General features: G+C 37.9%; 1 protein-coding gene and 1 long non-coding RNA gene across 10 annotated transcripts in view; one reads left to right on the top strand and one right to left on the bottom strand.

Moving 5' to 3' along the window:
• The window catches only part of C1H3orf67 (chromosome 1 C3orf67 homolog), a 196,915-nt gene that overhangs the window by 42,569 nt on the left and 127,192 nt on the right, over positions 1 to 27,154 (top strand). For all 6 annotated transcript variants that reach the window (XR_004232115.1, XR_004232116.1, XR_004232117.1 and 3 more), the window contains exons 5-6: positions 18,743 to 18,857; positions 24,767 to 24,923. Coding sequence is in view for 3 of the 6 variants with exons in the window: in XM_031953419.1 (XP_031809279.1) it covers positions 18,743 to 18,857; positions 24,767 to 24,923 (272 nt within the window). In the remaining 3 variants the exon portion in view is untranslated. The remainder of the gene's footprint in view (positions 1 to 18,742; positions 18,858 to 24,766; positions 24,924 to 27,154) is intronic.
• LOC116421643 lies at positions 10,202 to 25,447 on the bottom strand. 4 transcript variants are annotated; one of them, XR_004232118.1, is made up of 4 exons: positions 25,370 to 25,447; positions 20,536 to 20,685; positions 15,785 to 15,884; positions 10,202 to 10,583 (listed from the first exon to the last, which is right to left on the bottom strand). It is a non-coding gene; the product is annotated as an uncharacterized LOC116421643 (long non-coding RNA). The 4 variants fall into 4 exon arrangements; XR_004232121.1 differs by lacking the exon at positions 10,202 to 10,583 and adding an exon at positions 13,270 to 13,373; XR_004232119.1 differs by lacking the exons at positions 20,536 to 20,685; positions 25,370 to 25,447 and adding an exon at positions 17,430 to 17,647.

Genomic DNA, 27,154 nt, shown 5'->3' with positions numbered 1-27,154 from the left:
AATTTTATTTCAAAGGAAAGGCCTTAGAACTAACTGTAGACCAAAGCATATTGATTTAGAATTTAGCTTAAATTCAGATTGCTGGTTTAACTACATATAGTTATTTAGTTTTTCCTAAGTTTAAGACCTTAGTAGGTTATTAAAATGAGAATCAGTCTTGAGTTAGGAGATTTGGATTTGAACCCCAGCTCTAACACTTATAAGCCCTTTAAGGGTTTCAAAGGTGATCTCTAGATCTTGAGAAAACCTACTCATTTAGAAAATTTCATTTTTATCGTATTGGATAAATGGCACATGACATGACAATCTTTTTTGAATTCATGGGAAAGGAGACTTGTTCAAATGAAAAATCTTTAGTCTTGTTTCTTTCTTTTTGATATATGGTTTAAACTAAATTTCTCTTAAGGTTCTGTTTCCAAACCATGTATTGAAAAATTTATTCCTACTGGCTTTGTACTATAAGTTAGGAAAGAGAAATTATTTTGATTCTGTTCTTTGGGGGCTTTAAAAAAACCATCCCAAATTTGTATTCTTCTGAATAGACGTAAAACTATAAGGAGAAATATTAATATTTTTAATCTGTGATTATTTGGACAATCATTAACTAAGGGAGAAAGAGTATAAGCAGTTATATAATGCCTAGTATCTGCCAGGTACTATGCTAACCACTTTACAAGTATTATTTCACTTGATTCTCACAACTCTGGAAGGTAGATGTAGTTATGATCAGTTGGGCAAACTGAGGCAAGCAGAAGTTAAGGACTTAGTCAGGATCCCACAACTATTGAAGTGAGGCAGGATTTTAACTCAAGTCTGGTCTAGTATTGTATGAAGTGTGGAAGGAGAGTGAAAGTTTAAATGAGCCATGTTTTCTGTCCTAGGAGAGATTAAAGTTCATGACAAGCATGTCTACCATTATGTAATTAGTGCACTAGAAAGTTTTAGCAAAGTGTTATGTGAGATCAAAAGAAGAAGCTTGCTTTATAGCCTATGAGGAAAGCTTTCAAGAGCAAGGCATTATTTGAGTTGAGAAGTCTGAAGAGAGCACGCTTCTTAGTTTGGGCAGGTTTGCTCATTTTCTTCTACTGGTCATCTCACATGTATTTTAACTTCTGTGCAACTTTACTTTTTTTTATTAGGTCATCACCAATTTAAACCTTCACAATTTTAAGTTATGTTTTTATAAAAATATAGAGCTTATGAATAATTAGAATATTGTTATTCTGTGCAGTGTTGATAAATTTTTACATGGCACTGAGAATATTGAATTGGTTTTTTGTCTTGCAAATGATGTGTCATTCAGGGAGAGATACTGGAAGCCTGAGTCTTTATGGACTGACAAATGATTGGGAAAAGCATGACACTGATGTTTTGTCAAATTTTGATATCTGTGTTTTAGAAAAGAAATATTTTAGATGCTTTCTTTTTGAAAGACTTTTTAAAAACTAGTTTATTCAGTATTGATTGAACACTCTGATAGATGTAACTCCTACCCTTGAAGAGTCTTTAATTTAAGGATATAGTCAGGACAAATGTAAAATACAAATGGCACACATAAGCCAATTTCAGATCACTAATTTCCATTAGACGTATAATTTGCAAATCAAATGTTCTCTTTATCCCACATCATTCTTCATTGCAGAGATTCATGTTCTCATGTGACATGATGCTGTTTACAATTTTTTTCAAATTATCAAATTTTTAAGGTAACAAGTTGTTACCTTACAGTGTTAGCGTTTTGAGAATTCTACAGCAGATTCTTATTCAGGGAAGAATTGGCATTAAAAAATCACTGGGAGGGCATTAGTTTCATTGCTTATATTACTAACTTTACTACACATCATCTGTCAGCACACTACAGGTGCTTCTCATACATTTATTCAATCTGATGTGATGCTCTTGCAAGTTTCCCTTCTAAGAGATGGCTGTGAATGAAAGCAATGCCCTCCCAGTGATTAGAACCAAGATGACCAGTTTTGAAACTCACATCTGTCTCTATGTCACATTTTTTTCAGTTCCTTTCATATCATGACTTGTTACTTTGCCAAAAATGATGCAGTAAATTGCTTATTTCTTGACTTCCTTCTCTTGAACCAAATACGAATAGTAAGTGATAATGATTTTTTCTATCTATTATGGACAGGATATTTAATTTGTTGCTTTTTGAAAATACCATGAAATAAAAAAGAATGTTCATATATACTGAAAACCACTCATTCCATATGAATAATAATCAGTGAAATGAGACTCTGATAGATCCAAATGGATTTGTGATCTTATCTCTGTGGGTACTTCAATATTTCCATACTCAAGCTTTTATGACATCTTTTTATATACCAGAGACTGTGCTAAGCTCTGGAGTTAATGCAAAAAAGCAAGAACAATCCTTGATTTCAAATACCTTACATTTCCGCATTCATAAATTAGCAAGTAAGGTTTTTCTGAAAGTAATTAATATAGTCTTTTGATTAGACTGTTTTCTGTGTTGAGAATTTCCAGCCAGTTTTCTTTATATTTTTTCTTGTGTTATGATGATCACGTTTGTTTTTAGTTTTTTTGGGTTTTGTTTTTTTTTTTTTTTTTTTTTTTTTTTGCCTTGTCATGTTTTCCTGGGAAACCTGTAATCCTCAAATTATTTCTATACTGTCTTTCAGATCAATATGTTTTGCTTGGAGAGTTTGTTTTAAACATCATTATTTTTTTTTCTCCTCTTTCAGATTGTCTTTAACTTTTGTGTATTTGTATTGCCAATTGTTTTCTCACTGTTCTTTGGAAAGTCTTGTCACCATGGAGTCAAGTGTTTCCAGGTTTTGTTTTTTGTTTTGTTTTGTTTTTTCTTGTTGAGTTATTTTTGGTTTGCAGGTTATAAATTTTACTTTCACAATTTTTTTTTCTCTCTTGAACCATTTGAGAACATCTTGCTATGGTCCCATTCTCACAGCACCCTCTCATCACATCAGCTGTTGATTCATTTCTCCTTGTCTTGCAGTATTTATTTATATCTATTTGGACTCATTTAGATGTCCTGGAGTTTGTCTTCCCTTCTGTTATTAATACCTGTCCTGCTGACTGCTGTGCTTCTGCTTAGAAGTTTTCTTCTAAGATTTTTTTTTTTAGCAGTTTCAGCCTTTTTTCTTTATAGTCTCTCATTTTACTATCCATTTTCTAACTCCTTCCTTTTTAGTGACATATCCCCAAAGGAAAGGATTTCAAAGCTGTCCTAGCCCCCTACCACACTAGGGGATTAATTTTTCACTCGTTTCAGTCCCTGCCCCCTGACTTCTAGATTGCAGCCAGATCTTTGAACTGATCCTCAGGAAGTAGGGACTGATTACTCTGCTCTGAACACTTTCCACTTCTTCATTGTCTGCACAAATTGTGCAGGAACCTAATGCTGTGGCCCACCAGCCCAGAGCTCAGAGGAGTTTTGCCTGCTGGAAGCTGTCTCCCTTCCTGAATCCTTCCACTGCAATAGCGGGTTCTTTGGTTCTCTGAAGCCTTTGTCACTGTGGGTCAGCGTCTCCTCTCCCCTCTGGGTTTTCATGACATTTCTCTCCTGACGTTCTCTTCCCACTTGACTGCTCCTGCCCAGCGTCCTTTGCTGGATTTTCACCCAGGTTGTGTTCAGGTCAGTGTCCCTCAAGGCCCTGACCTTCTTCTCTTTTCTCCTCCTCTTGCTTGGTGATCCCAGTGGCTCCCATGAGTGCAGATGTCATCCCAGTGCAGATGGTCCCTAGATCACATATCCAGCACTGATTTCTCTCCTAAGCCCCTTTTTTGGGGCATTTGAAATTGGGTGTCCCATAGGAATCTCCAAGTGAGCATGTCTGAAACAGGGTTCACTGGTCTTCTTCCCCATTTTTCTGTTACTGTTAAGGGAATCCTAGCCTTGCCAGACTAGCAGCCTTGATGTCCTCCACTCCTTATGTATTCACTCCATGTATCCGGTCTGTGTCACATCTTGCCTTTTCACATTCACTCCAACTCCTGCACATGCCCAGGACATTCACATGGCCACCAGTGTGGGGACAAGTCCTCAGCACCTTCTGCCCTAAATCTCTCCCCAGTGGGCCCTCCACTCAGCTGCCAAATTACTAATGTGCAAGTCTCACCATGTTACTCTTCTTTCCTCCCCCACTGAGTAAAATCCAGAAGCTTCCTATTACCTCCAGAACCACCTACATTTCCCTCAGTTTGGCATCTAAAGGTCTTTGAATCATCCTCCTCTTACCTTTCCAGATTTCTAACATTTTGTTCCTCTCTACAGACATCTTTTCTACAGTAACAGATGAGGACTTGGAAAGAGTTATTAAAAGCACCTTGGGATTCATGTTATTTGACAAATATAAATACATACATTAAATTTCCTAACCCCTAAATTGTTACTTTTTAATATGGTAGACAACATGTAATCAATTTGAAATATAATAAATATATAATAAGAAATTAATGATAATAGCTAACATTTACATAATGGTGGTTATCATTATTATTATTATTTTGCTGGGCCCTAGGCTGAGCACTTTACAATGATCATTTCATCTGCTCCACTCATGTTGTTGTTATTGTCCCTATTTTATAGATGGGGAAATTGAGGCAAAGAGCAGTTACATGGCTTGCCCAGAGTCACAATGCTGAGTGTCTGAGTCAGAATTAGAACTCTGATCTTTATGTCTCCCTGAACAGCACTCAGTAACTCCCAGCTTAAATCCTGTGAAAGGAAGCCCTCCTTGTACCAAAGAGAGAAGCATCAGCCCCGGCCAGGCTGTGCTACTTCTTGCCTGGCCCAGCCAGATAGTCTCTCTTCATCCAAGGCCCAGGTATTTGCAGGCCCCTGTGGTTTGTGGTAGAGAAAGCTTGGCTTACAATGATTTTGGAGTGCCTTCTGATTGGCCGGGCTTGCCATGGATGAAGAGCAGGATCCCTTTGTCATTGTGAAAGTGGGAGAGCCTCTTCCTATGATTTTGAGGTTCTGAGGACTTAAGAATTGAAGATTAGCTGGATGGCTAATCTCTGAGGAAGAGACAGTTTTGAAATTCTTTTCTTCTTCTCTTTGACTATTTCAACTGGCCTTCCACTTAAGAGCTGGAGTTAACTTCCATGTTGCCTGAGGGAGTTCTAGTAGCCTTATTGGGATATTCTCAATCCATAGACCCGCTAATGAGCAAGGAAGTTCTAATTTACAGGACTGTTTTTGTGAGGTCTTTTTTATACAAATTTTCTATTTATTAGGAATTGATTCAACAAATATGGACATTTCCACAAAGAACAGAAAAAAAGAATTACCTAAGAAACCATAAAAACCAGAAACAAACCAGAAATACATAACCTGGTTTTTTTTAAAGGATGTGCAATTTAACACAGTAGTGCCAGCATCGTCCTGCTTGTCTGTTTCCTTTTGAACTTGTTTCTGCTCTTTGTATATTTTTAAATATCTAATTGACCTGTTCTTTTCTGTTTTTTTTTTTTGCACTACTGTTACTACAACTGTACCCCCCATAGCTTTACAATTCACAATAAAAATAAATACAAGCACTCTTATCTAACAAGTATTCTAAAGCAAAACAGGTTCGTCTATTGATCATATCTGGAATTATACATCTCGCTTTGCATCTCTGGTTTATTTTCTCTCTTCCAAATGTGTTTCATCATCATTCTTCTGGAATTGTGATTGGTCATATTACACGATCATCATTACCAGTGAAGTGTCCTCTTGACTCTGCTCCCTTGCTTTGGCTCAGATAAGTCTCCTAAGGGCTTAAAAAAAAATTCTTCTCTTTCTCTATATCATTAAAAAAAAAGAGCCCTTTTGCTTTTTACCATTTCTAAATAGTAGGTTGTAGAACTCAATTCTTTAAATATGCTAAAGATTAATGTGTGACTACATGATAATTTTTTAAATGGAAATTTATAAAGAATATTGTTATTATAATAACAATTTAAATGTTTAAATAACATATTAAATGTTAATGCACATAGTATTCTTGAACACTTTAAAAGAAAATGGAAGAAGTAATAAATTTGCATTTACAAATTTTAGTTCACAAGAAGACCTGAGTAATTCTATCACTTACTCACCACAAACTACTAAATTTTCCCCTTTTTATTCCTTATCAAACATCTGTTTTTCTTCCCTTATTGGTTGTTGAACTGGAGAATTATTGAGAAGCCATTGCAGAATATTGGAACTAAATGTCATTGCCAGTGTTCAAATGCAATAAAATTTGTCACTGAATTTGCAACCTTTAAAGTGCTTTAGAGATGCCAGCACTTATTAAAATTGTTTTTCCTTTTGTTTATGCTCTGTGACATTTAAAAAGATTCGCGAAGCATAATTTCTGGGTGATTTAATCATTTTATTAATAATGCCTCCATTTAATAAAAGGATGGTCATTTGGCTATCTCTCAGAACAAAGGTGATTATAGAGGCAGGCCCGTGGCTTATATGCCCATTGGAAGAAGGGTGTTCCTAAGGGTGGCAGTCAATTCTGATTGGTTAACAGTTAATGAGAGAATGCATATTACAATGAGGGGCTGGACCTATACTTTGTTTTTACTTCTTAGGTGACCCATATCTTTGCACAATCTATTCAAAAAATTGATCCCCACCCAAATCTGAGTAGAGCACAATGTCTAACCCACTTGGATGGGGTCCAGATAGAGGAGAAGGTTAGCTCATCCTTCAGAGACTGAGATCTTGAGATGAGGGTAAAAGAAAAAAGGGGAAATCTGAATCTCCCCCAAATCATTGCTTATATTGATAATAATCATTTCTTTCCATCCACTGAGCATAGGCAAATAAATCAATTTTCATTAGTAACCACAAAACAAGTATAATGAAACATTTGTTGATATTTTGATTCATGATAAGTGAAAATTAAGAATAGAATTGACTGTCTTTTATTTTTACCTCATGGTGTTTTCCTCAGATTTTGTAACTCACAAGGAAAATATTTAAAACATAGTAATATATTCTAAAATGTTGCATTACATATGAACATATGTCCATTCCAAGATGTTTCCTGAGTGAAATTAAAATAAAAATTTTACATTGCACTGAGTTTTCGTGTGTGTGTGTGTGTGTGTGTGTGTGTGTGTGTGTGTGTATGTGTGACATCTGTAAAACTAAAGTAATGCAGACCATGGGATTCAAAGTGATTTAAAACTTGCAAAAGAAAATTCCAAACAGCTTCTAAAAAAAGTAATGATTTGGGCTAGACCAGCCCTTAAAGAACCAAACATGCTATTATTATTCACAGATTGCCATTTGGAATACTACATGAAATATAAAATCACATTTATATCTAGTAAAAAGTTGTAAAAGCTTAGGATGTTCAAACATCCTATTGTTCTATTATTCTTATTTCTCAGAACCATTTAATTTCCTTTGGTTTTGTCTGCCTAAATTCCTTGTCTTATTTTTTTTAAGCTCTTTTAAAATTTTTTACCTTTCTCTGTTAGTACAATTTATAAATAATTACTGAATGAGATCCCTGATAAATGGAAGAGCAGTTTGTTGAGGATGAGCAGTGAGTTAGAAGGAAGCAAGTGCAGGCCACAAGTGATAGTTGCTTTTTCTAGGAGTTGGGGGTGAAAGGGAAAAGAAGGAAAAAGCCATTCTTTAGGGGCCTCTGGTCTCCATGAAGAAGGAGGTGAGATCCTCTAGGGGAGAACTTTGGACAGAAGAGGAAGTTTTAAATAGGCTGATAGATAATGAATTAGAGAGGAGTAAAACAATGGCCTTGCTGCAGTGAGGGCATACATTTGTGGTAGAGCCAGTTGCCATGATTTCTTCCTTGAGCCTTGAAGTCAGGAAGACCCTGATGCAAGTAGGGTCTGATAGTGGAACAGGCCCCAGCGGGGCTTCTGTTTGTAATTAGGGTCAGAGGAAGAAAAACAAATTGTTGTCCAGCAGGACAGGTACAGTACAGGGAGCTTGGGTCCTAGTAAGTAGGATATCAGGAAGCTTGGGTCCCGCTACATGTTTCTGTTCTGTTTTCCTCAAAATTTGGCCAGTGGTTAAGAAGTAAACATCTCTCTGGAGAGGGTCTAACCAGTAAGCAAAGGATCAATATCTCTCTCCTTAGCCACCCTTTCCCTACAAAGTATCCTTCCTAAAGTACCCACTCAAACCAACCTGTCCCCTGATGCCTCTGGGTCCTGTCCTGCTTTATGCAACATTAAAACCTTTTCCTTTGAGAAACCAGTCTGTTGTCCAAGTAATTCTTACCTTTGAACCTGCTCTCCCACTGCAATAATATCTCTGTGATGGTGCATAAACTAAGCTTTGTGAACCTCAGGCAACTTACCCATTGGACTTGAAGGTCAGGGACTTTTTAAAATTTTTCTCTATCTCCTGTACCCCACTGTGCTTAAGAGTAGATGGGTAATAAATGTTGGTGACTGAGAATGAACTCGGAGCAATTTTGAGCCCCAATCTTTTTACTTTTTCTCTGCCTGTGCTTAAAAAACCGTATTAAATCTGATTCATAAGAAATTTCATTATCTTTCCTCACCTGGCCCCTTTTTTCTTACACAAACCACTCCATCTTTCCCATTCCATACATATTTACTGGCTGTTCCTCCATGGCTGGAATTCCCTCCCTTCAACTTTTGATCATTTGGTTTCCTCCAAGCTCCAGCCCAAATCCCACTTTCTATAAAAAACCTTTCCCTAACTTCCTTACTATTAGTACCTTCCCTTTGTGGCAACTCCCAGTTTATCTTGTCTATGTCTTGTTTGTACATAGTGGTTTTTGTGTTGTCTCCCTCACTAGATTATCCCTAAAGCTTAACATAGTTCCTGGCATTATTGGGTGTTTAATAAATGTTGACTGGATTCCTCTTGGATTTGGAGTCAGGAAGAAATTTGAATCCTGCTTAAGAAATTAATTTTAAAAACCTGAGCAAGTTACTTAACTGAGCCTGCCTACTAATCTGTAAAATGGGAGAAATGCTATCTCACTAGATAGCTGTGAGTATTGAATAGATGATTTTATAGAAAGGACTCAGCAAATCTGAAGACCTTACTTAATGCCATTTATTACTACTGCTGACAACTCAACCTTCCTCTCCCAGCCACTAAATTAAATTTTCTTAATCACAGACTGCCTTGATATTACCTTATTGATTGAAGACTACCTTAGAGGGAAAATTGTGTGTGTGTGTGTGTGTGTGTGTGTGTGTGTGTGTGTGTTACATATATATACACACAAATGCAATTTTTTGTTTTGTATGTGTATATTGTGTGTATGTATATATGTGTGTGTATACACACATGAACGTATATAAAACCAAAAGTTTGCATTTTACAATGAATTTTGGCAAAAGTAATTAAATCTTATCATTTACATTGAAAATTAAAATGGGCTTAAATTCTCTATTTGTTGACCCTCGTCTTCCAGAAGATTAAAAAAAAAAAAAACATTTAGATGTCCTGAATTTCTCTCCTTTAGACTTCAGGAAGCCTAAACATATACTTTGTAAATAACAGTTGTGTAGATATTACAATGTTATCTTTTGTCAAAGACCTCCAAAACCAAAAAAATGAAGCTCTACAAAGGGCTACTCAGTCTGTGTCTAGTGTCACAAACCAAATTGGTGATTTTATGTTATTCTGTAGAAATAGCAGTAAAAGAAATGAGTATAAACCTTTTTTTAAATGGCCTAATCATTTTATTTTAGTCCTCTGGTTGTCTAACAGATATTTTTATTTTTAAAGAAATAAGACAGACTTGCTTTTTTTTCTTCTCAGCAGATAAAATTCTCTTATGCTAAAATATAAAATGACACAATATTTGATTTTTATGATAATTTTAAGTTTATCCATATCTTTCTATATATGCAAATTATTGGGGAGTTTTTTTGAGCTAAATTTTTTTTCCTTTAGAAAAGCAGATTTCTTAGAATCACAGTTTCACCTTGTTTTAAAAATGAGTGAGAAATAATTGCTAAAAATGTCCATTGAGGATATAGCTCTTTTGAATAGTAAGGTGATTCAGGCTAGCTTCATGGAGCTTTCTTTATCATGGAGAGAACCATCTGTACCCAGAGAAAGGACTGTGGAAGCTGAGGGTGTATCACCACATAGTATTTTTATCTTTTTTGCTGCTGCTGTTTGTTAGCTTGTTTGTTTGTTTTTTCTTTCTCATTTTTTTTTTCCTTTTTGATCTGATTTTTCTTGTGCAGCATGATAATTGTGGAAATTTATATAGAAGTATTGCATGTTTAAAAAATTAAAATTAAAACTGTCCATTAAAAGATGTTAAAGTGAAAATTGGAAATGTCTGAGAAATCAAATCTAGTCAAAATTGTGTTCAAAGGAATACTAGTAAGTGCCTTGTTTCTCACTTCATAAATTTAAAATGAGAACAGATCTCAGAGACCATGCATGGAGTCCAGCCCCTTAATTTTCCAAATGAGGAAGTCAAAGCCCAAAGTCACAGAAGGAGTGAGCTACAGAGGGAGGTTTTGCATCCAGATCCTATCATTTTGGGCCCCTGGTCTTCTCTGACTACGCTGTTGTCACATATTTCTTTTCATGCTCATAACTTGTGTCTTCGATCATTAACGTTGGAAAATGTCTGTGAATGGAGAAAAAAATGTTCAGTAAAACCTTATGGACTCCAGTTAATTTATCTTTCCAGAATAAGGAGATTTTGTTTTCCTTCTAGCACTTTGGTTCCCAAATGCTAAAAAAAAAAATTAAACTTCTTATTGAAAATAACATTTTACAAAATTAGATAGTCAATGCATCCATTAATGAAATTGTGGTAATTTCATTTATGGTACTTTTTATTTCAATATGCCCAACCTAAAATCCAGTCCCTCTATGCACAAGCAGGCAGATGTGCATGTATTCTCTCCCCACTCCTCCTTGTGGCTGCCCTTCAGGACACACCCCGGGATCCCAAGGCTCTCTTGCCCTCCTTTTGGGTCACCTGTAGCATAGCTCCCCGCTCAGTATCCCCACGTGTATAAGATACTCATCGAGCTCTCAGTCTTGGACCTTCTTTGTGGCATGGACAAGTCCTTTCCTGTGGGAGCCTTATGAGGGAACCGTTCCCCCTGAGGGCAGCTGTGAACCCACCCAGTCTTCAGCAGTTTGTGTGCCCATGGGAGCCTCCCAGGCCGGGTGTTGGGGCTGGGGTTACAGCGAAAGCACAGTGGTCACCTCCACAGAAATAAGATTATCTGGAGACGGGCAGGTGTGTGGGGGAAAAAAAAAGTGTGTGTGTGTGTATATATATATATATATACACACACACACACACACACACATACACAGTTGCTATGAGGATCTGATGATTTTATCTGTGTCAATTACTTTATTAAAGCACTCTGTCTCCCTCTTTTTCTCTTCCCCTCTCCTGCTTATTTATTACAATTAATAGTAGTATTCTATTTGCTTGTGTCCCTTTCTACACTTCCTTTTGTTTCTTCTGTACATATATTTTTAAATTTAGTGATGTTTTGTTTTTGGCATTCTCATCAATCACTACCCACTAATTCAGGCTCTCTTCTCCCTTCTCCCAGCAAATAGATGCTCTCCCTGGTTACATGCTAAAGCAAAACAAATCCATTCATTAGTCATGTCTGAAGGTGCATCATTCTCTAGCCCAAATCACCAGCACACAGGCTCCCACTTAGAAGTCTCCTTCAGACATGGCGAGTCATTTTGACTAGACAGTCATGTGCTTTCATAGTTTTTTTTTTTCTTTAGGTTGTTGTGAGGACTATATCCGTTGTTCTCCTGGTTCTGCTCATGTCATTCCCCAGAAGTTCACCCAAGATTTTGCTGTTTCTCTGAATCCACCATTAAAAGGAGGAGAATGTGGCTACCTTGAGGGAGCATGACAGGTGACCTGAGCTACAAAAGCCAATTGCGCCCTGCTGAGGCTGGAGCAGCCCTGGGTGACTCTCCACTGCAGCAGAAGGAGCCTAAGTTCTCCCCTTTAAGCCTAAGCTTAAAGAACCTGCTTCCCCAATAAACTGGGAAAATATTTTTACAGTCAAAGGTTCTGATAAAGGCCTCATTTCCAAAATATATAGAGAATTAACTCTAATTTATAAAAAATCAATCCATTCTCCAATTGAAAAATGGTCAAAGGATATGAACAGACAATTCTCAGATGAAGAAATTGAAACTATTTCTAGTCATATGAAAAGATGCTCCAAGTCATTATTAATCAGAGAAATGCAAATTAAGACAACTCTAAGATACCACTACACACCTGTCAGATTGGCTAAGATGACAGGAAAAAATAATGATGATTGTTGGAGGGGATGCGGGAAAACTGGGACATTGATGCATTGTTGGTGGAGTTGTGAACGAATCCAACCATTTTGGAGAGTAGTTTGGAACTATGCTCAAAAAGTTATCAAACTGTGCATACCCTTTGATCCAGCAGTGTTACTACTGGGCTTATATCCCAAAGAGATTATAAAGAAGGGAAAGGGACCTGTATGTGCACGAATGTTTGTGGCAGCCCTTTTTGTAGTGGCTAGAAACTGGAAACTGAATGGATGTCCATCAGTTGGAGAATGGCTGAATAAATTGTGGTATATGAATATTATGGAATATTACTGTTCTGTAAGAAATGACCAACAGGATGATTTCAGAAAGGCCTGGAGAGACTTACACGGACTGATGCTGAGTGAAATGAGCAGGACCAGGAGATCATTATATACTTCAACAACAATACTATATGATGACCAGTTCTGATGGACCTGGCCATCCTCAGCAACGAGATCAACCAAATCATTTCCAATGGAGCAGTAATGAACTGAACCAACTATGCCCAGAGAAAACTTTGGGAGATAACTAAAAACCATTACATTGAATTCCCAATCCCTATATTTATGCCCACCTGCATTTTTGATTTCCTTCACAAGCTAATTGTACAATATTTCAGAGTCTGATTCTTTTTATACAGCAAAATAATGTTTTGGTCATGTATACTTATTATGTATCTAATTTATATTTTAATGTATTTAACATCTACTGGTCATCCTGCCATCTAGGGGAGGGGGTAGGGGATAAGAGGTGAAAAATTGGAACAAGAGGTTTGGCAATTTTTAACGCTGTAAAGTTATCCATGCATATAACCTGTAAATAAAAGGCTATTAAATAAAAAAAAAATAAAAAATAAAAAAATAAAGAACCTGCTTCCCTGCCTGTGACTTCCCTGGAAGTCCGCAGCACTAGCTGATGCAGAGACTTGAACATCCCGTGTGTATTTAAGATTTCATACTATGGGCACTTGCCTGTTCTTTGTGATAGGGTGTCAGTGATAATGCTTTAGATCCAGCATTATGTAGGAATTGGTTTTTTGTTCATCTTGCTGAAAGAAGAGCTTTTGGATTTGAGAAATCTATAGGTAAAGTCATGAAAGAAAAAGAAGTCAGCCCTTCAGAATTAGCATCATTTTGCGCCCCCCAAATCCATTCTTAACCTGAAGAGAGCATTAACAAATAGTGGTTGTGTTTGTATACCTAGAAAGGAGCAAAGTAAAGAGGTAATCGGAACTGATGAGTTCTGTTCTCTTGGGTAGTTACCACCATTTATTCACATTATCCCAGCACATGCCATTGTGAGGAAAAAATAGTCAATCAAAAATGAAGATATAAAATAGAATTGAAAATTGAATTGAAAAGTAATTTTACTTTCAAATGTTGTGCAAATGTAGATGTTAAATGTGAAATGAATACAGTTAATGACCATAGCTGAGAGAGTTATGCACCTGCTGATCACTAGAATATTATTATAAATGAGGTTGATTTTCTTGTTGACTACCTCATTTTTTCTCAACATGGTCTCATTACTTTTTCTATCATATGTCTGACCCTTATATATGGATGCTCAAGTACAGAAATAAAAATATATTAACTCTTAAATGGCTTTAGAAATGTATTTTTGTGTACAACAGAAATGATGCAATTGCTGGTTTTCCAAGTATATGAGATCATGATGGGGAGGGATTTAGAAAGCAAAGCAAGACCCAATCTTGCTTTGTTAAGAGAGAATCATAATCGTCATCCTCACACCAAAAATGCTCTTGGATCTTCATACATATTAGTTTCTATAAAGAACTAAATTTAAAACCCCCCAAAGCTATTTTGAATTTTAAATGAGCAGTTCAGCTGTTTTTGAAAATGATTTTTCTAGCACTTCTTTCTCTTTTTTTGAGAATTTAGTTTTTTATTATTAAAGCTTTTTATTTTTCAAAACATATACTTGGATAATTCTTCAACATTAATCTTTACAAAACCTTGTGTTCCAATTTTCTCACTTCCCCCACCCCCTTCCCTAAATGTAGTCCAATATTTGTTAAACATGTTAGAAGTATATGTTAAATCCAATATATATACATACAATTATCTTGCTGCACAAGAAAAATTGAATCAGACTGGAAAAAAATGAGAGAAAATAAGATGCAAGCAAACAACAAAAAGAATGAAAATGCTATATATTATCATCTACACTCAGTTCCCACAATCCTCTCTCTGAGTGTAGATGGCTCTCATCATCACAGGATCATTGGAACTAGCCTGAATCGTCTCATTTTTTGAAGAGAACCATGTCCATTAAAATTAGTCATTATATAATTTTCTTGTTGCCTTTGTTGCCATGTACGATGATCTCCTGGTTCTGCTTACTTCACTCAGCATCAGTTCATGTGTCTTCAGGTCTCTCTGAAATCATCCTGTTGATTGTTTCTTACAGAACAATAATATTCCATAATATCCATATACCATAACTTACTCATTCTCCAGCTGACAGGCATCCACTCAGTTTCCAGTTTCTAGCCACTACAAAAAGGGCTGCCGCAAAGAGTTTTACACATGTGGATCCCTTTCCCTCCTTTAAAATGTCATTGGGATATAAGCCCAGTACAAACACTGCTGGGTCAAAGGATATAGCACTTCCTATTTCTTGACTACTTTAGTGATCTAACATTTCATGGGATCTATTTCTTCACTGCTATAGATTGCAGCTCCTCTGTGACCACTAACAGGAGGTCTTTGATAGCTACAGTGGCCAAAAATTCCTCACTTGAGGCTGATCCTCATACTATAGAGTTTCAGTTCATTGCTGGATTCAGAATTTTTGTGACATGTCTTTATATCTAGAGATATATAGCATTTTGTCATGTTGTTGAAATACAAAGATTTATGACTTCTTTATTCATAGAAAGAATGATCTCTCACAACCATGTGTGGGATCTACTACCATTACAGTCCTTTACCATATATGTCACAGCTTAAAGATATTTCCACAGGCTAGATTTTTATTTATATTAATGTGCAAATTCGGATCAATTTCCACGAGGGCCATACCCCTACAATTCAATATTTTGACCTCGTGGTTCTCAGAGTCATTACTCTCTGCCCCATCCTATGTCAGCCACACATGGGGCTCTGACCATCATCTGCAAACCTTTTCAGCTTCTGTTGTCCAGAACTTTGAATTTTCTCTCTAAGGCTGTACACCCATTAAATCTGAGCCTTTTTTAAATTATCTGCCACTTTTTCTTGTCCATCTAGTTTCTCCCTCTCCCACTCTGCCCTCCTTTCCCTCACTTCACAGCCTGCACTGCGTGGGATGGTGAAGGGAGCTCCGAACTTGGTGTTAGGAATTCAAAACCTATTAGATATGCAATAATTTTGCAATCTTGGACACTAAAATCTCTGGATTTTCTTATCTGTGTGATGGAGCTTAACTTTCTACTCAAGGGGTTGTTAGAGTTCAAGTGAGATAATTTATGGGGAGTATTTTGCAAACCTTATGGCAGGATATAAATATCAGCTACTGTTGTTACTCCAGAATCCCAAGCTCTGAGGGTCCTATTGACCTGACTTGCTCCTGCCAGTCTCCTCTTTTTCTGTTGAACAGCCAAAAAGAAAGTTATTAGGTATACGTGATCCAACATCATTTTTGCTTTCATTGTTGCCCAGAGGTCCTTTGTTTTTCCTAGATTGAGTCTGTCAGAGTTTCCATCCCAAACTTTGTCCTCTTCCCTTATATTTCCCTCATCACTTTCTCCTTCCTCACTCTGTTGAAGATCTGACCTCTTTTATTGAGGAAATAGAGGAGGCTGAATTGAGTTTCCCAATCCTATCAGTTATTAGACAGTCAATAAGTATAAACCAGCTTATGTGCCAGGTCCTGGAAGTGTAAAGAATGAAAATTGCTACTTGTCAGGATCTTCATTTCTAATGGTGGAATCAACACATAGACGTGTAAATACATAGAGTATAAATACAGATATAGACTGAACAATGGAGGTAGGGCCCTAGCAGAGGAGGAAGCAGGAAAGGCTGCCCTATCTCCTAAAGGAAGAGAGGTGGGGGTACATTGTGAGTGTGCAAATATCCTGGGGCCATATGTAGTAGACCACCAGTTTGGCTAAATTGCAAGCATTCAGGAAGGGAAATTTTCTGCCCATGGAGTCCAGAAAAGATAGTTAGGAGCCAGATTGTGTTATGGGAGCTTACATTTATTTTTCTTCCCCTTGAAATTAGTTACTTAACCTTTCTGGGCCTCAGTTCATCTGTAAAATTAAGGAGCTGGAATAAGTGGCTAAGTTCTACTTCTGTAATCTTATATGAAATACATACATCACTAATTATTATGCAAACTGACCAACATTAAATGAGGCATGCAACTGTGTGGATAATGTTTCTCCTCTGTACTTGATCTATCCATTTGAAGATCTTTTTAGTAGGCATTCTTACCTGATCCTTCTCAGCTGACTTAGTAGCACTATTTAACTTGATATTACTGTGGTAATATTGTATTTTTATATTACTAACCTATTTTAATGATCCTTACCTGCGACCCTAATTAATCTCTTTAGTAGATTCTAGTAAGCTCTTTGGGGGCACTCCCGCCAAACTCCTGTTTGTATTTCTTTCAGTGACTTGCACAGTGCATTGCTCATAGCAGATATTTCTTGGGGTCCTGATGACATGGTGGGAGAGTTTAGGGAGGAGAAGCTCAGTGGTTGGGTGTGGTGATGGGACTGTGAGGGTCAACCTGGGGAAACTAGTGCTAGTCCTTGAAAAACTGGTCAGGTTTAAGAAAGAAGGCCTGTCTAAGCTTTGGGAATGGTGTGAGGAAATGCAGAGAGCTGAGAAAATTCCTAAGTTCAGGAAACAACAAGCAGATCAATATTTAGTGTAGAATATCTGAAAAAGAAAACCTCAAAATAATATGAGCTAACATATGATCAATAATTTGTGACCAGACAGTGGAAGGCCTATCTTAAAAGCCAGGCTAAGGAGTTGGGGTTTCCTGAGTGGGGAGCAGGAAAGTGCTGTGCTCAGCACTGTTTTCAAAGGATTCACCTACAACGGAGAAGAGTCTCGGAGACCCAGGTTCAAGTTCCAACACTTAGTGGCTCTGAAGTGCTAGAAACATTTCCCACCTTCTCAATTCCCCGGGCACATCTCTGAGACTAAGTTGCACAGAAGGGACAGATGTGCATTGGGACAAGGAGGTCTTTGTCATTCCCCACACAGATAAAAGCAGAGATCTGTTAAAAAAGAAAAAAAAAATCTAACAACTCTGTAGACCAAGTTTGACTTTGGCGTCCCCAGCCTTCCCTTTCTTCTCCATCTCTCCCTTACCCTGGTATTCTTATTCATCCCAGCCCTCACTAACAACTGTTAAAAGGGAAAAAATTGATGCACTTTGTATGCGTTTGTCAGTGGGATTTTGTAAGCCCTCCCTTTGCAAGATGAAAGCATTAAAGAATGCCAGGTGTCATCAAGCAGGTGTGGGAGAGGGCACCAGGTCCTGAATTCATGCCAGCTGCTCCTTCTACCAACAGCTGGACTCGGCCTACATTTAGAAATGAACATCCCCCCAGTCACAAGGAGAGAGAATAGGGTCTTCTAAAAATAGGGAAATGGAAAGGGATTTAGACATTGCTGGATGATGAGCAGGATACTCTGTACTATAGGAAAAAGGAAAGCCTTAGTAACTTTAAAAATATATATATTTACAATATTATAAGAACAATGAAAGGAAGATCATTTAATGAACTGTTGCTAATTGGAGAAAATTACTAGTGTAGTAGAAATAGCATGGCTAATAATAGGAGATGAATTAATCATTGCTTCCAGATTAAAGAAGCAACAACAGCCTATAGGGAAGCATTATTTCTTCAGGATAACCCTATGAGACAAGGTAGGAAGATTGCCAGTCTTTGGAGGTGCCACAGGAAGTAGGCCCCGACATTCTTGAACCAAACTGAATCTTTGTGTTTATGCCTGTGCTACGTGAGGAGTTGCCCCTGCCTTGGAAGGGACTGGCCTGCTTTTGGGTCTGTGTTGAAGTAGGTCAGAGAGCCTGTGAAAAACAACCAGTCCATTTTCTTCTGTAATGGGTAACAGCGTGTCCCGAGGTAACCCAAGCATAAAGGGCTATAGGGAGTATGATTATTAAAGGCCTAGTGAATTAAAGGTCTTTCTCAGTTGATGTGAATTGAGTTCATATGGAGTCTTGAGAAAAATTAACATGCTAAGTGACCTTAGAATTGCATCCTTCTTGGCAAGTTTGAATTTAATACAGAAATTTCATTACTACTCATATGAAAAGGTAATCTTTTAAGTTCCATATTAGTTTCCTATCCTTCCTATAAAGGGACACCATGAATTATACCATATTTTGTGGGGTTTGTAATGAGTTTTCCAAAGTTGGTGGTTGATAAATCTTTTTTGGTTTTTTTTTTTTCAGGATAACTGATTTAGGCAACATTAAACGAAGATTGTATTTGTCAACGGTCCATAAGGAGCTTTCTGCAACCCCTCTCCATGCAAAAATTCCACTTTTTATGATCAAGCGCAAAATTGTAGGTACCTTTCAGTTGTTATGTAATTGAAAATGAACATTAATATCTAGTGCTAGAAGTTCTTAAATGGAAAACATAACAGCTTAAAGGAATAAGGCCTTATAAATTGCTCTGATGCTCTTATGTAGAGAAATTTTGTTCAGTGATTTCTAATAATTATATGTATTGTTAGAATTAGAAAGGAGTGAATTTGATAGTCTCTTAAGTTTATAGGTTGGTATAGTTTGTTAACGTTTTCTAATATATAAATTTGTAAACATTGTTCTTCATCTAAATTCATCAGAGTATATACCCCATTATCTAATGAGATCAGTTGTTCTATTTGTACTCATTAATATCTATCCTGTGCCCATATGTCCATTTCATAAAGTCCATAAATAATACTTATGTTACTAAAAACATCCAGGAGGATTCAGGTTGATCTCTAGTTGGCTGCAGTAAACCTCACTATTCATCCAAAAGATATTTTGGCAGTAATCATATGGGTTCCCTTTGCTCCCCCTCTCAGCCTTGCTCAGCATGGAGTAGGTTTCGAGGAAATGCCTGTTGAAGTAGAACCAAGAGAATATTCTGAAGGTTTCTGGTATAAGTCGAAAGTTTGAGATAAGCACTTCACCTGTTGTCTCTGAAGCTAATACAGGACTAGGAGAAACTGAAGCAGCAAGTCTCTGAATAAATCTAGACTTTAACTTCATTACAGTATGGTGGTTTGTCTCACGATCCATCAAATGCCAAAATTGTTGGCCATGTATCTCCTAGTTTATTATTATTTCTTATATTGGATTTTATTCCACAATTTATATTTGTGGCAAATCATTCAGTCTTTAGTAAAAAGGCTTCCCATACTGGCTTCTCTATATTGTTCACTTTCATGGTTTTCTTAACTATAATGCCATGTTTTGTTTGCCTGTTGCCTAGTCATCTGTCTTGGTTTTAGTTCTTTGTTATTGCAAAAAGTGCTACTATAAATATGTTTGGGTATATAAATCTTTTCTGTCTTTGACCTTTTTTGGGGTAAATGCCTACTCATGAAATTTTTGGGTCAAGAAGGTATGGGCATTTTAGTCCCTTTTATGATATAATTCCTGGCACTTTCCAGAACAGTTGGGCCGGTATAAAGCTCCAATCACAGGGGATCATTATGATTTCTTTGATGCAGGAATTTGTACCCATGCATATTGACATCTGTAAGTTATATCCTTAGAGAGTTACCTAAGGGCCCTGGGAGGTTAAATAACTTATCTAGAGTCACCCAGAGTGGGAGAGGCAGAACTCAGACATACAGGGTCTGTGTGACTCTGAGGCAGACTCTGTATCTATTAAGATGTGTTGCCTTGCCTCATCCTCCTTCAAACCCATTAATAGAAATGTTCCACCCTTGACCTCCTCTCTCTTTACTTGTCCACTTATAATCTTATTTATTCCCAGAGTTTAAATGACCATTCTATTCAAGTGATTCTCTTTCTCGCTCGTCCTGATCTTCCTTCTGGGTTCCGTGCTTCCCACATTTACTACCTGTGTGTATCTTTAGTGCATTTAGTTAACTACATTTTGTGCTGGCAATTCAAACCTCTCATGCTTTAAAAAAAAAACCAAAAAACTTTTATTATCATTTTTTAAACTTTTAGCTTCCTCTGATTCTAGAATATTCCTTTCTTAGAGAGGTAGTACCTCTTACCTTCTTAACTCCTCATCTTGTTCTCCATGAGGATAGTTTTATAAATGGGCAGCCTTCCTCAAGAGTCTTTTATTTCTCTCTCTCCATCAGGACTGCACTCAAACTATTGTTCACTTCCTACTCTCCAGACAGACAACATGAGGTTTAGACCTGAAAGACAGTTTCTTCATTATCTTTTGAATAATCTGTATTTTTAATTCTTTGTAGACTCTGGTGTCTCATGTCACCATCATATGGTACCACTAGAATCACTATTCCTATTAAAAAGAGATATTGTGGGATGAGTCTCCATAAGTAGCTAAGAATCACTAAAGTTATTGTATCATTTTCCAAGTGTAATGTCTTCGTCCTATCTAATGCTATGCTCAATTCATTGTCTTTGTAAGGTCAGTGCCTGCCCAAGGTAATCTACACAATAGGCCTTCTTAATCTATTTTGTATTTATTACGAGGATTTCTTTCAAATAGTCATTATTTTCATCAAGAGGGCCCGTATCATTTTCTGGGGCTTGATGAAGTCAGGATAGTATCATCTGAAAACAGGAACATCTGAAAGGAAGACTATCCCTTCTCTAGGGAATTTCACTGTCTAGATCAGTGCTTCTCAAAGTGTGGTTCAGAGAATCCTGGAGTTTTCTGAAACCCTTTCAAAAGGTCTATAGATTCTTGATTAGTTTTCATTTCCAATGTGGTAAAAATCTATAAATATGATCCACATAAACAAACTCTGGACAGATCCTCAGGAATTTTTAATCAGATACTGAAAGTAAAAAATTTTGAGAGCCACTGACCAGATAACCATCTTTGGGAATTTCTCTTGACATAGGTGACCATCTTTCCCTTAAGAAAGATTTTGTGCCATTATTTGTGATATTAGGAGTTTCCCCTGTTCAGCACACCTCATCTCAGTTATGTTTCGGAACTCTGGTCTCTCATGAGGCCCACCTGCACAAAAGCATCTACTTGTACTTAGGGCAGCTGTGTGAGACTATGGACAAAACTTGGCCTGAAATCTGGAGGGCTTGACTTCAGATCTGACCTCAGACACTTAATGGCTGTGCAACCCTGGGCAAGACATTGGATGCTCTTTGCCTCAGTTCCCCTATCTGTAAAATGATCTGGAGAAGGAGATGGCAGGCCACTCCAGTATCTCTGCCAGGAAAATCCCAAAAGGGACATGAAGAGTTGGACACTTTCAGGATCAGTTCTACTTTTCCCTCCATCGCGTCCCATGGCGGAGTTGCCATGGCCAGAGCATTCCATCCCCAGAGTGGCCCTTGCACCCTGCTGTTCTCCCCAGGCCTCTGCATTTCTCCTTCCTCTGGTCCACAGTGCCCCCAGCTGCCCCAGCAGTAGTGCTAAAATACAAGTCTGACCTTGCTTGGAGATTCATCTCTAAAATGGGAAGAACAGTCAAATCAGTAAAAGCAGCAGCTTCTGCCTCACAGTGTGTAGTAAGGAACAGGACCTAACAGTTGGAGAGTGTCAGACCAATGCGCCTGTTGGCGGTGGTGCGGCTGCCCTGCCCAGGAAGCTCGAGGCCAGTGCTCTAGCCGCCCTTTCCAGCTCATTCCACAGTACTCCTCTCAGCGACTCTGTGGGTCAGCCAGGACTGACTTGCCATGGAGCACTGTTTCCTTCCTACAGCTTTGCCTTTGCCTGGGCCATAACACGTGCACTCTGCCCTCTTCAGCCTTTGGGAGTCCCCAGCTTCCTTCAGCTCAGGCACTACCTCTGACACCTGATTCCTCTAGTGACTAATACCTCCTGCCTCTTTATATAGGTACATGTTGTTTTCTCTGTAAGCTCTTTGGAACAAAGTCTCTTTTGTTTCTGTTTTTATTTCTTAGGACCTACACAATCCCTGCCACATGGTAAATGCTTCATAAATGCTTATTGTCTGAGTGGGAAAAATCAACACAATATAGAGGTATACATTAATATTAATAATTCTGATCATTTGTCAAGCTATTGGCCACTTTTAAAAATCCAGGACAGTTTACCAATATATTTTAATCCATCTCCTCTACCTGCCTTTGCATCAAGGTTGGTAGACTAGCAGTCTATGAGAGGCAGCGTGGTGGTCAAGAGAGTGGGCTTCTGGATCAGAATGATCTGGCTTCTAGTTCCACTTCTTCCACATACAGACTGCATGATTCTGGACAACTTATTTAACCTTTCAGAACTCTCAGGAAATCCTCAAAGACTCTAAATTGGAGAGTAGGTACTGGCAGGGAAATTTGTCACCACAAGTTTCCTACCCAGCTGAAAATCACAGGTTCTGAAGAAAACAAATGAAAAATTTATATGACATATGAATGTATTCCCCCAGTAGGATTTGATCTCCTTGAGGGTAAGAAGTTTTTTTTCCTAAAACATTTATGATTGGATATGTACATATATAAATATCTCCTCCAATAGAATGTAAGCTGCTTGAATGCAAGGACTATTTCATTCTTGTTTTTAACACAATCCCTGAAATATAATAGGAGTTTAATAATATTTGTTGACTGCTTGATTTGATATACTTATAATGAATGGATCCGGTGCCCCAAACCCAAGTCATTTAACCCAAGTTACATGAATAACTTTACAAACCCAGGTCATGATAAAGAGACTGATAAGGGAGGAAGAGGATAGCCAGATGGGCAGAGGGCAAGCATTGAAACCTGTATTTAGGAGAATCGTTGTTAACAGAGCAAAGGAGAGCAGAGAAATTCAAGACAAAGTTGTTGACGAGGAGGCTACTGCAGTCTGCTGAGCTCAGAGGCGGATCTAGGCTGGGGGGTAGTTGGGGAAGTGAAGAGAAGAGGGCAAAGAAAAGCAAGAAAGGTTTTGGAGACGGAAATAAAGTTTAGCTGCGGATAATAGCAGAGTATGAAGACTCAAGAATAACCCTCCAAGGAGGCAAATTTGAGTGACTCCAAAGGAGTGATTGTTTCAGATGTCTACATGACATCTCCTTGAAACTATCCTATGAGTAGTTGGTATTGCAGGAATGGATCTCTGAGAGAGTACGACTAGATGTCTATAAATATCTCTCTATATCAGTGGGAATCATCTGCAATAGAGGTAATAATTGAACCCATGGTTGCTGATGAGGTCATCAAGTGAATTGAGTGGAGAGAAAAAAGGGGGCCAGAACAGAGCCTGGGAGTACACTCCCTGTTACTGAGCATGCCGTGAAAGATCCCATGTAATGATATTGTTGGCTATGTGTCTCCTAGTTTATTGTTATTTGTCAGATACCTTAGAACTTGAACTCAGGTTTTCTAAATTTATGACCCATATTTTCCCACTCCACCACATTAATCATATAATTAAGAATTGACTTACATTTTCAGTATAGCAACAATCTCAACGTATATACATAATGTTTATAGATAGAAATATTGCAGTTTTGCTTTGTAGAATGACTGTAGTTATAAACTGTGATAAATTAGCACATTAATATAATTTGTGCCTTTATGTCATCAGTTGAAAGTCCTAGTTAAATTAAAAATGCATTGTCATAAAGTGCTTAAAAATCTGTAAATTTTAAATATTACTTCTGTATAGTCCATGTCCAGCCAGACACTGAATCTTTTTGTGCCTCAAAGCCCTTGGGGGTGCTTAACATTATAAGTGATCATTTCTTTTTTTTTTTCCTTAACACAACCAGGCCATTTGGAGACTTTGCTTAAGGAACTATTTTTGTGATTGTTAAAAGAACATTTAGCTTCAAGAAACTTAACAGCTGGCTAGTACCAGACACTAGGGTGCAGCTAATTATCTGATTATGAATAGTCATTTTTGACTGGAAATTGAAGCCTGACTCTACTCCAGTACTTGTGTTTTCAGGTGGTTACAAATAAATAAGTTTACAAATTAGGACCTTTGCAGGAACATTGAATTTCATTTTCAATATGCGAGTAAAGAAGCATGTCTTTAAATACTTCCCAGTAGCACCATGTCTCTACATCAAGTCTTATTTCCTGAAATTTGTTGGGATTAAGCATAGTGTGACCATTTTATAGGTGGGACTTATAATTATCAAGGTTGTATTTCATACAGAGATACAGATACAGAGATAAGATAATGGAGTCTCTTAGGTCATCATCTTGACCAAAATGATCTGGTTGTTTGAAGTATCTCAGTAATTCTTTCTATTCCATTTTCTTCACTTTCCATTTGCCACTGCCTCTGGTGCATCTGTGATTAATCCCCTCTCTTTTTTTTGGCCTCTGTTTCAGTGGTGCAATCTGTGTATTGACTTGGTAGCCTTCACCAGTGACATTTTCAAGGGAGCCGTATTCCAGTCTTTGGATGGAATCATTGTCTCTGCGAACTGCAAGCTACGAAAGATCTTCACTCTGAAGTCAAAGCCTCGAGACACAGCTGACAGAGATGGTGTGTTTGAGTAGACAGCCCCCAAATTGGTGTTAATTGGCCGGGCTGCTGGTCTGGTTAGGTAGGGAAAGTGTTACTGGAAGAATGCTAAAGCAAATCCTTGCCAGGGTCCCGTTGTTTTCTTTTGCTGCCTAAAGCATCACACAGAGGATGAGTGTGTGTACAGATAGACAGGTGATATGTCTTTTGTACCTTAAAATTTTTCTTTAAGTTATATTATTATACATGTCTCCTATATATTATTATAGTTCTTTTAGCTAATATTTTAAGCATCTTTATAAACATTTTAAGGAAATCATTTGAGAGAGAACATAGTATTTTCTAATCATGCTAAAATAAAAAAGGGTTGGAGATTTTTTTCTTCCTCCAAAATTGTTTCCGAGGAAAGTTCATGAAGTCAATGTACTCATTCAGTTTCTTAACATCTAGGACGCATATGCTCTTACCAGTTCGGCTTCAGCAGCTTTAATCAGGAGAAATGTTATGGATCCTTAGTGGGCACATGCTCTCCACAAACCACTGGGCAGGGAACTGTGGAATGTACAGAGGAAATAGCAGTCATAATAGTTAATAATAGCTGATGTAATAATAGCTGGCACTTAGGCCTGTCAGGTTTGCCGAACCCTCAAAGTGCCAGCTCTCAAGTGATCCCCACAGCCGCCACCAAGTAAAGTAGTAGGAGTACTTGCCAGGATTCTGTAGTTAGATCATTTTCAGAGGTTGAGACCCAGAGCTCTACTGACTCCAGACTCACCATTCTTTCTCACCTCCCAGGTGGCCTCCCTTGTAACTTTCCCTCTAGTGTTCCTAGGATAAAACTACGTGGAATAATCAGTACTTAGAAAATAATATTTGATAATTGTGAGAAATGAAAGATTTATCATATAAATAATTAGGAATGAGTAGTTGCAGATATTACTAGTCTCCAGAGGATAACAGTGTAATGGCAGGAGCACTGGGTTTAGAATCCAGATTCAAAAGCTCACTGTGATTTAAGGTCTCTAAGATGTACAGGTGGACTAAATGCATTCTAAAGTTTCATACAGCTTTGGAGCCCATGGTCATTAGTTCCCTGGTTTCTCTCCCTCGATTTGGACCTCTCCATAATTCTGGTTGCCGGGACCAAAAACATCATTCCTTGGTGGCCGGCCTTTTGGCAATAGGCCTCGGACATCAGTTGGACAATAATTCCAGGTGCGTCCTCGTGGAACTCCTCCCCTGCCTTGGAGGTTCCAGAGTCATCCTCCTTTCATGCCCACCCACAAGCATGTGAGGAATCCAAAGAACCTAATTTTATTCATTTGACTATAACTTATAAGATTATGTTTTTAAAACTATTAAAATCTTCAAAGGCATTAAGCGATTGTGAAATGTTCCATTTGATTATGGATTGGGGGCAGAAGAGAGAAACAAGTGCATATGAAATCATTCCTAGTTTTGTGGTATGCCTTCTATGTCGTTTGTGTTTGCTGCCTGGTCCTATGGGCCTGTTTCCTTTGTGGACTGGTCTGCTGTCACCCGTCCTGGTTCTTGCCATCTAACAGTTTGTAAATGACTCAGGTCTCATTTGTCTCCAGAAAGCATACTCTATATTATTCAGAGCATCTGAACAAAACCCTTCTAAGAGCTAGCATATACATGACAGAGCCCTGCCCTCGGGGGCACGCCACGTCCATGGGCTGACTGGTTGCTTGTGATTGAGGAAGAAAAACGTTCAGTCTGAAGTTCTGTGGGGTGTTTTCTAGGTAGTGACAGCTGAATGATGGTCCCCAGCTAAGGAGAAAATGGAAGAATTCACCTGGAAGTATTATTTGGACAGCTCTCAAGCATGTGAGAGTTCTGCCACCTCAGGATGAACTGCAACAGCTTTAATTTTTAGGATAGACAGGAAACAGTCACAAGATGACTTAGTGGCCTTGAGGATTCTGGGAATGGAACCTCGTCTAGGTCTATTTAATTAGAGAAATCCTTCTGCTCTCCAGCAGTCAGAAACATGACCCATCAAGGAATTGGAGGCTTTGCTTTTGTGTGCCACGACTTGGGAATCCTTTCTTTTTTTTTTCTTTTTGAAAGAAAGGAGTCACAACCTCTGCCCCTTATATTCCTCTGTAATTACATTTCTGTGCAATGAGGCAGCTGGGTGGTTCAGTGGACAGAGAGCTGGGCCTGGAATTAGGAAGGCCTGAGTCAAATTTGGCCTCAGACCCTACTGATTGTGTGACCTGGAAATT

Source organism: Sarcophilus harrisii, chromosome 1, assembly GCF_902635505.1.
Source record: "Sarcophilus harrisii chromosome 1, mSarHar1.11, whole genome shotgun sequence".
Classification (NCBI taxonomy): Eukaryota; Metazoa; Chordata; class Mammalia; order Dasyuromorphia; family Dasyuridae; genus Sarcophilus; species Sarcophilus harrisii.
This window is presented reverse-complemented; position numbering and strand designations above follow the sequence as displayed.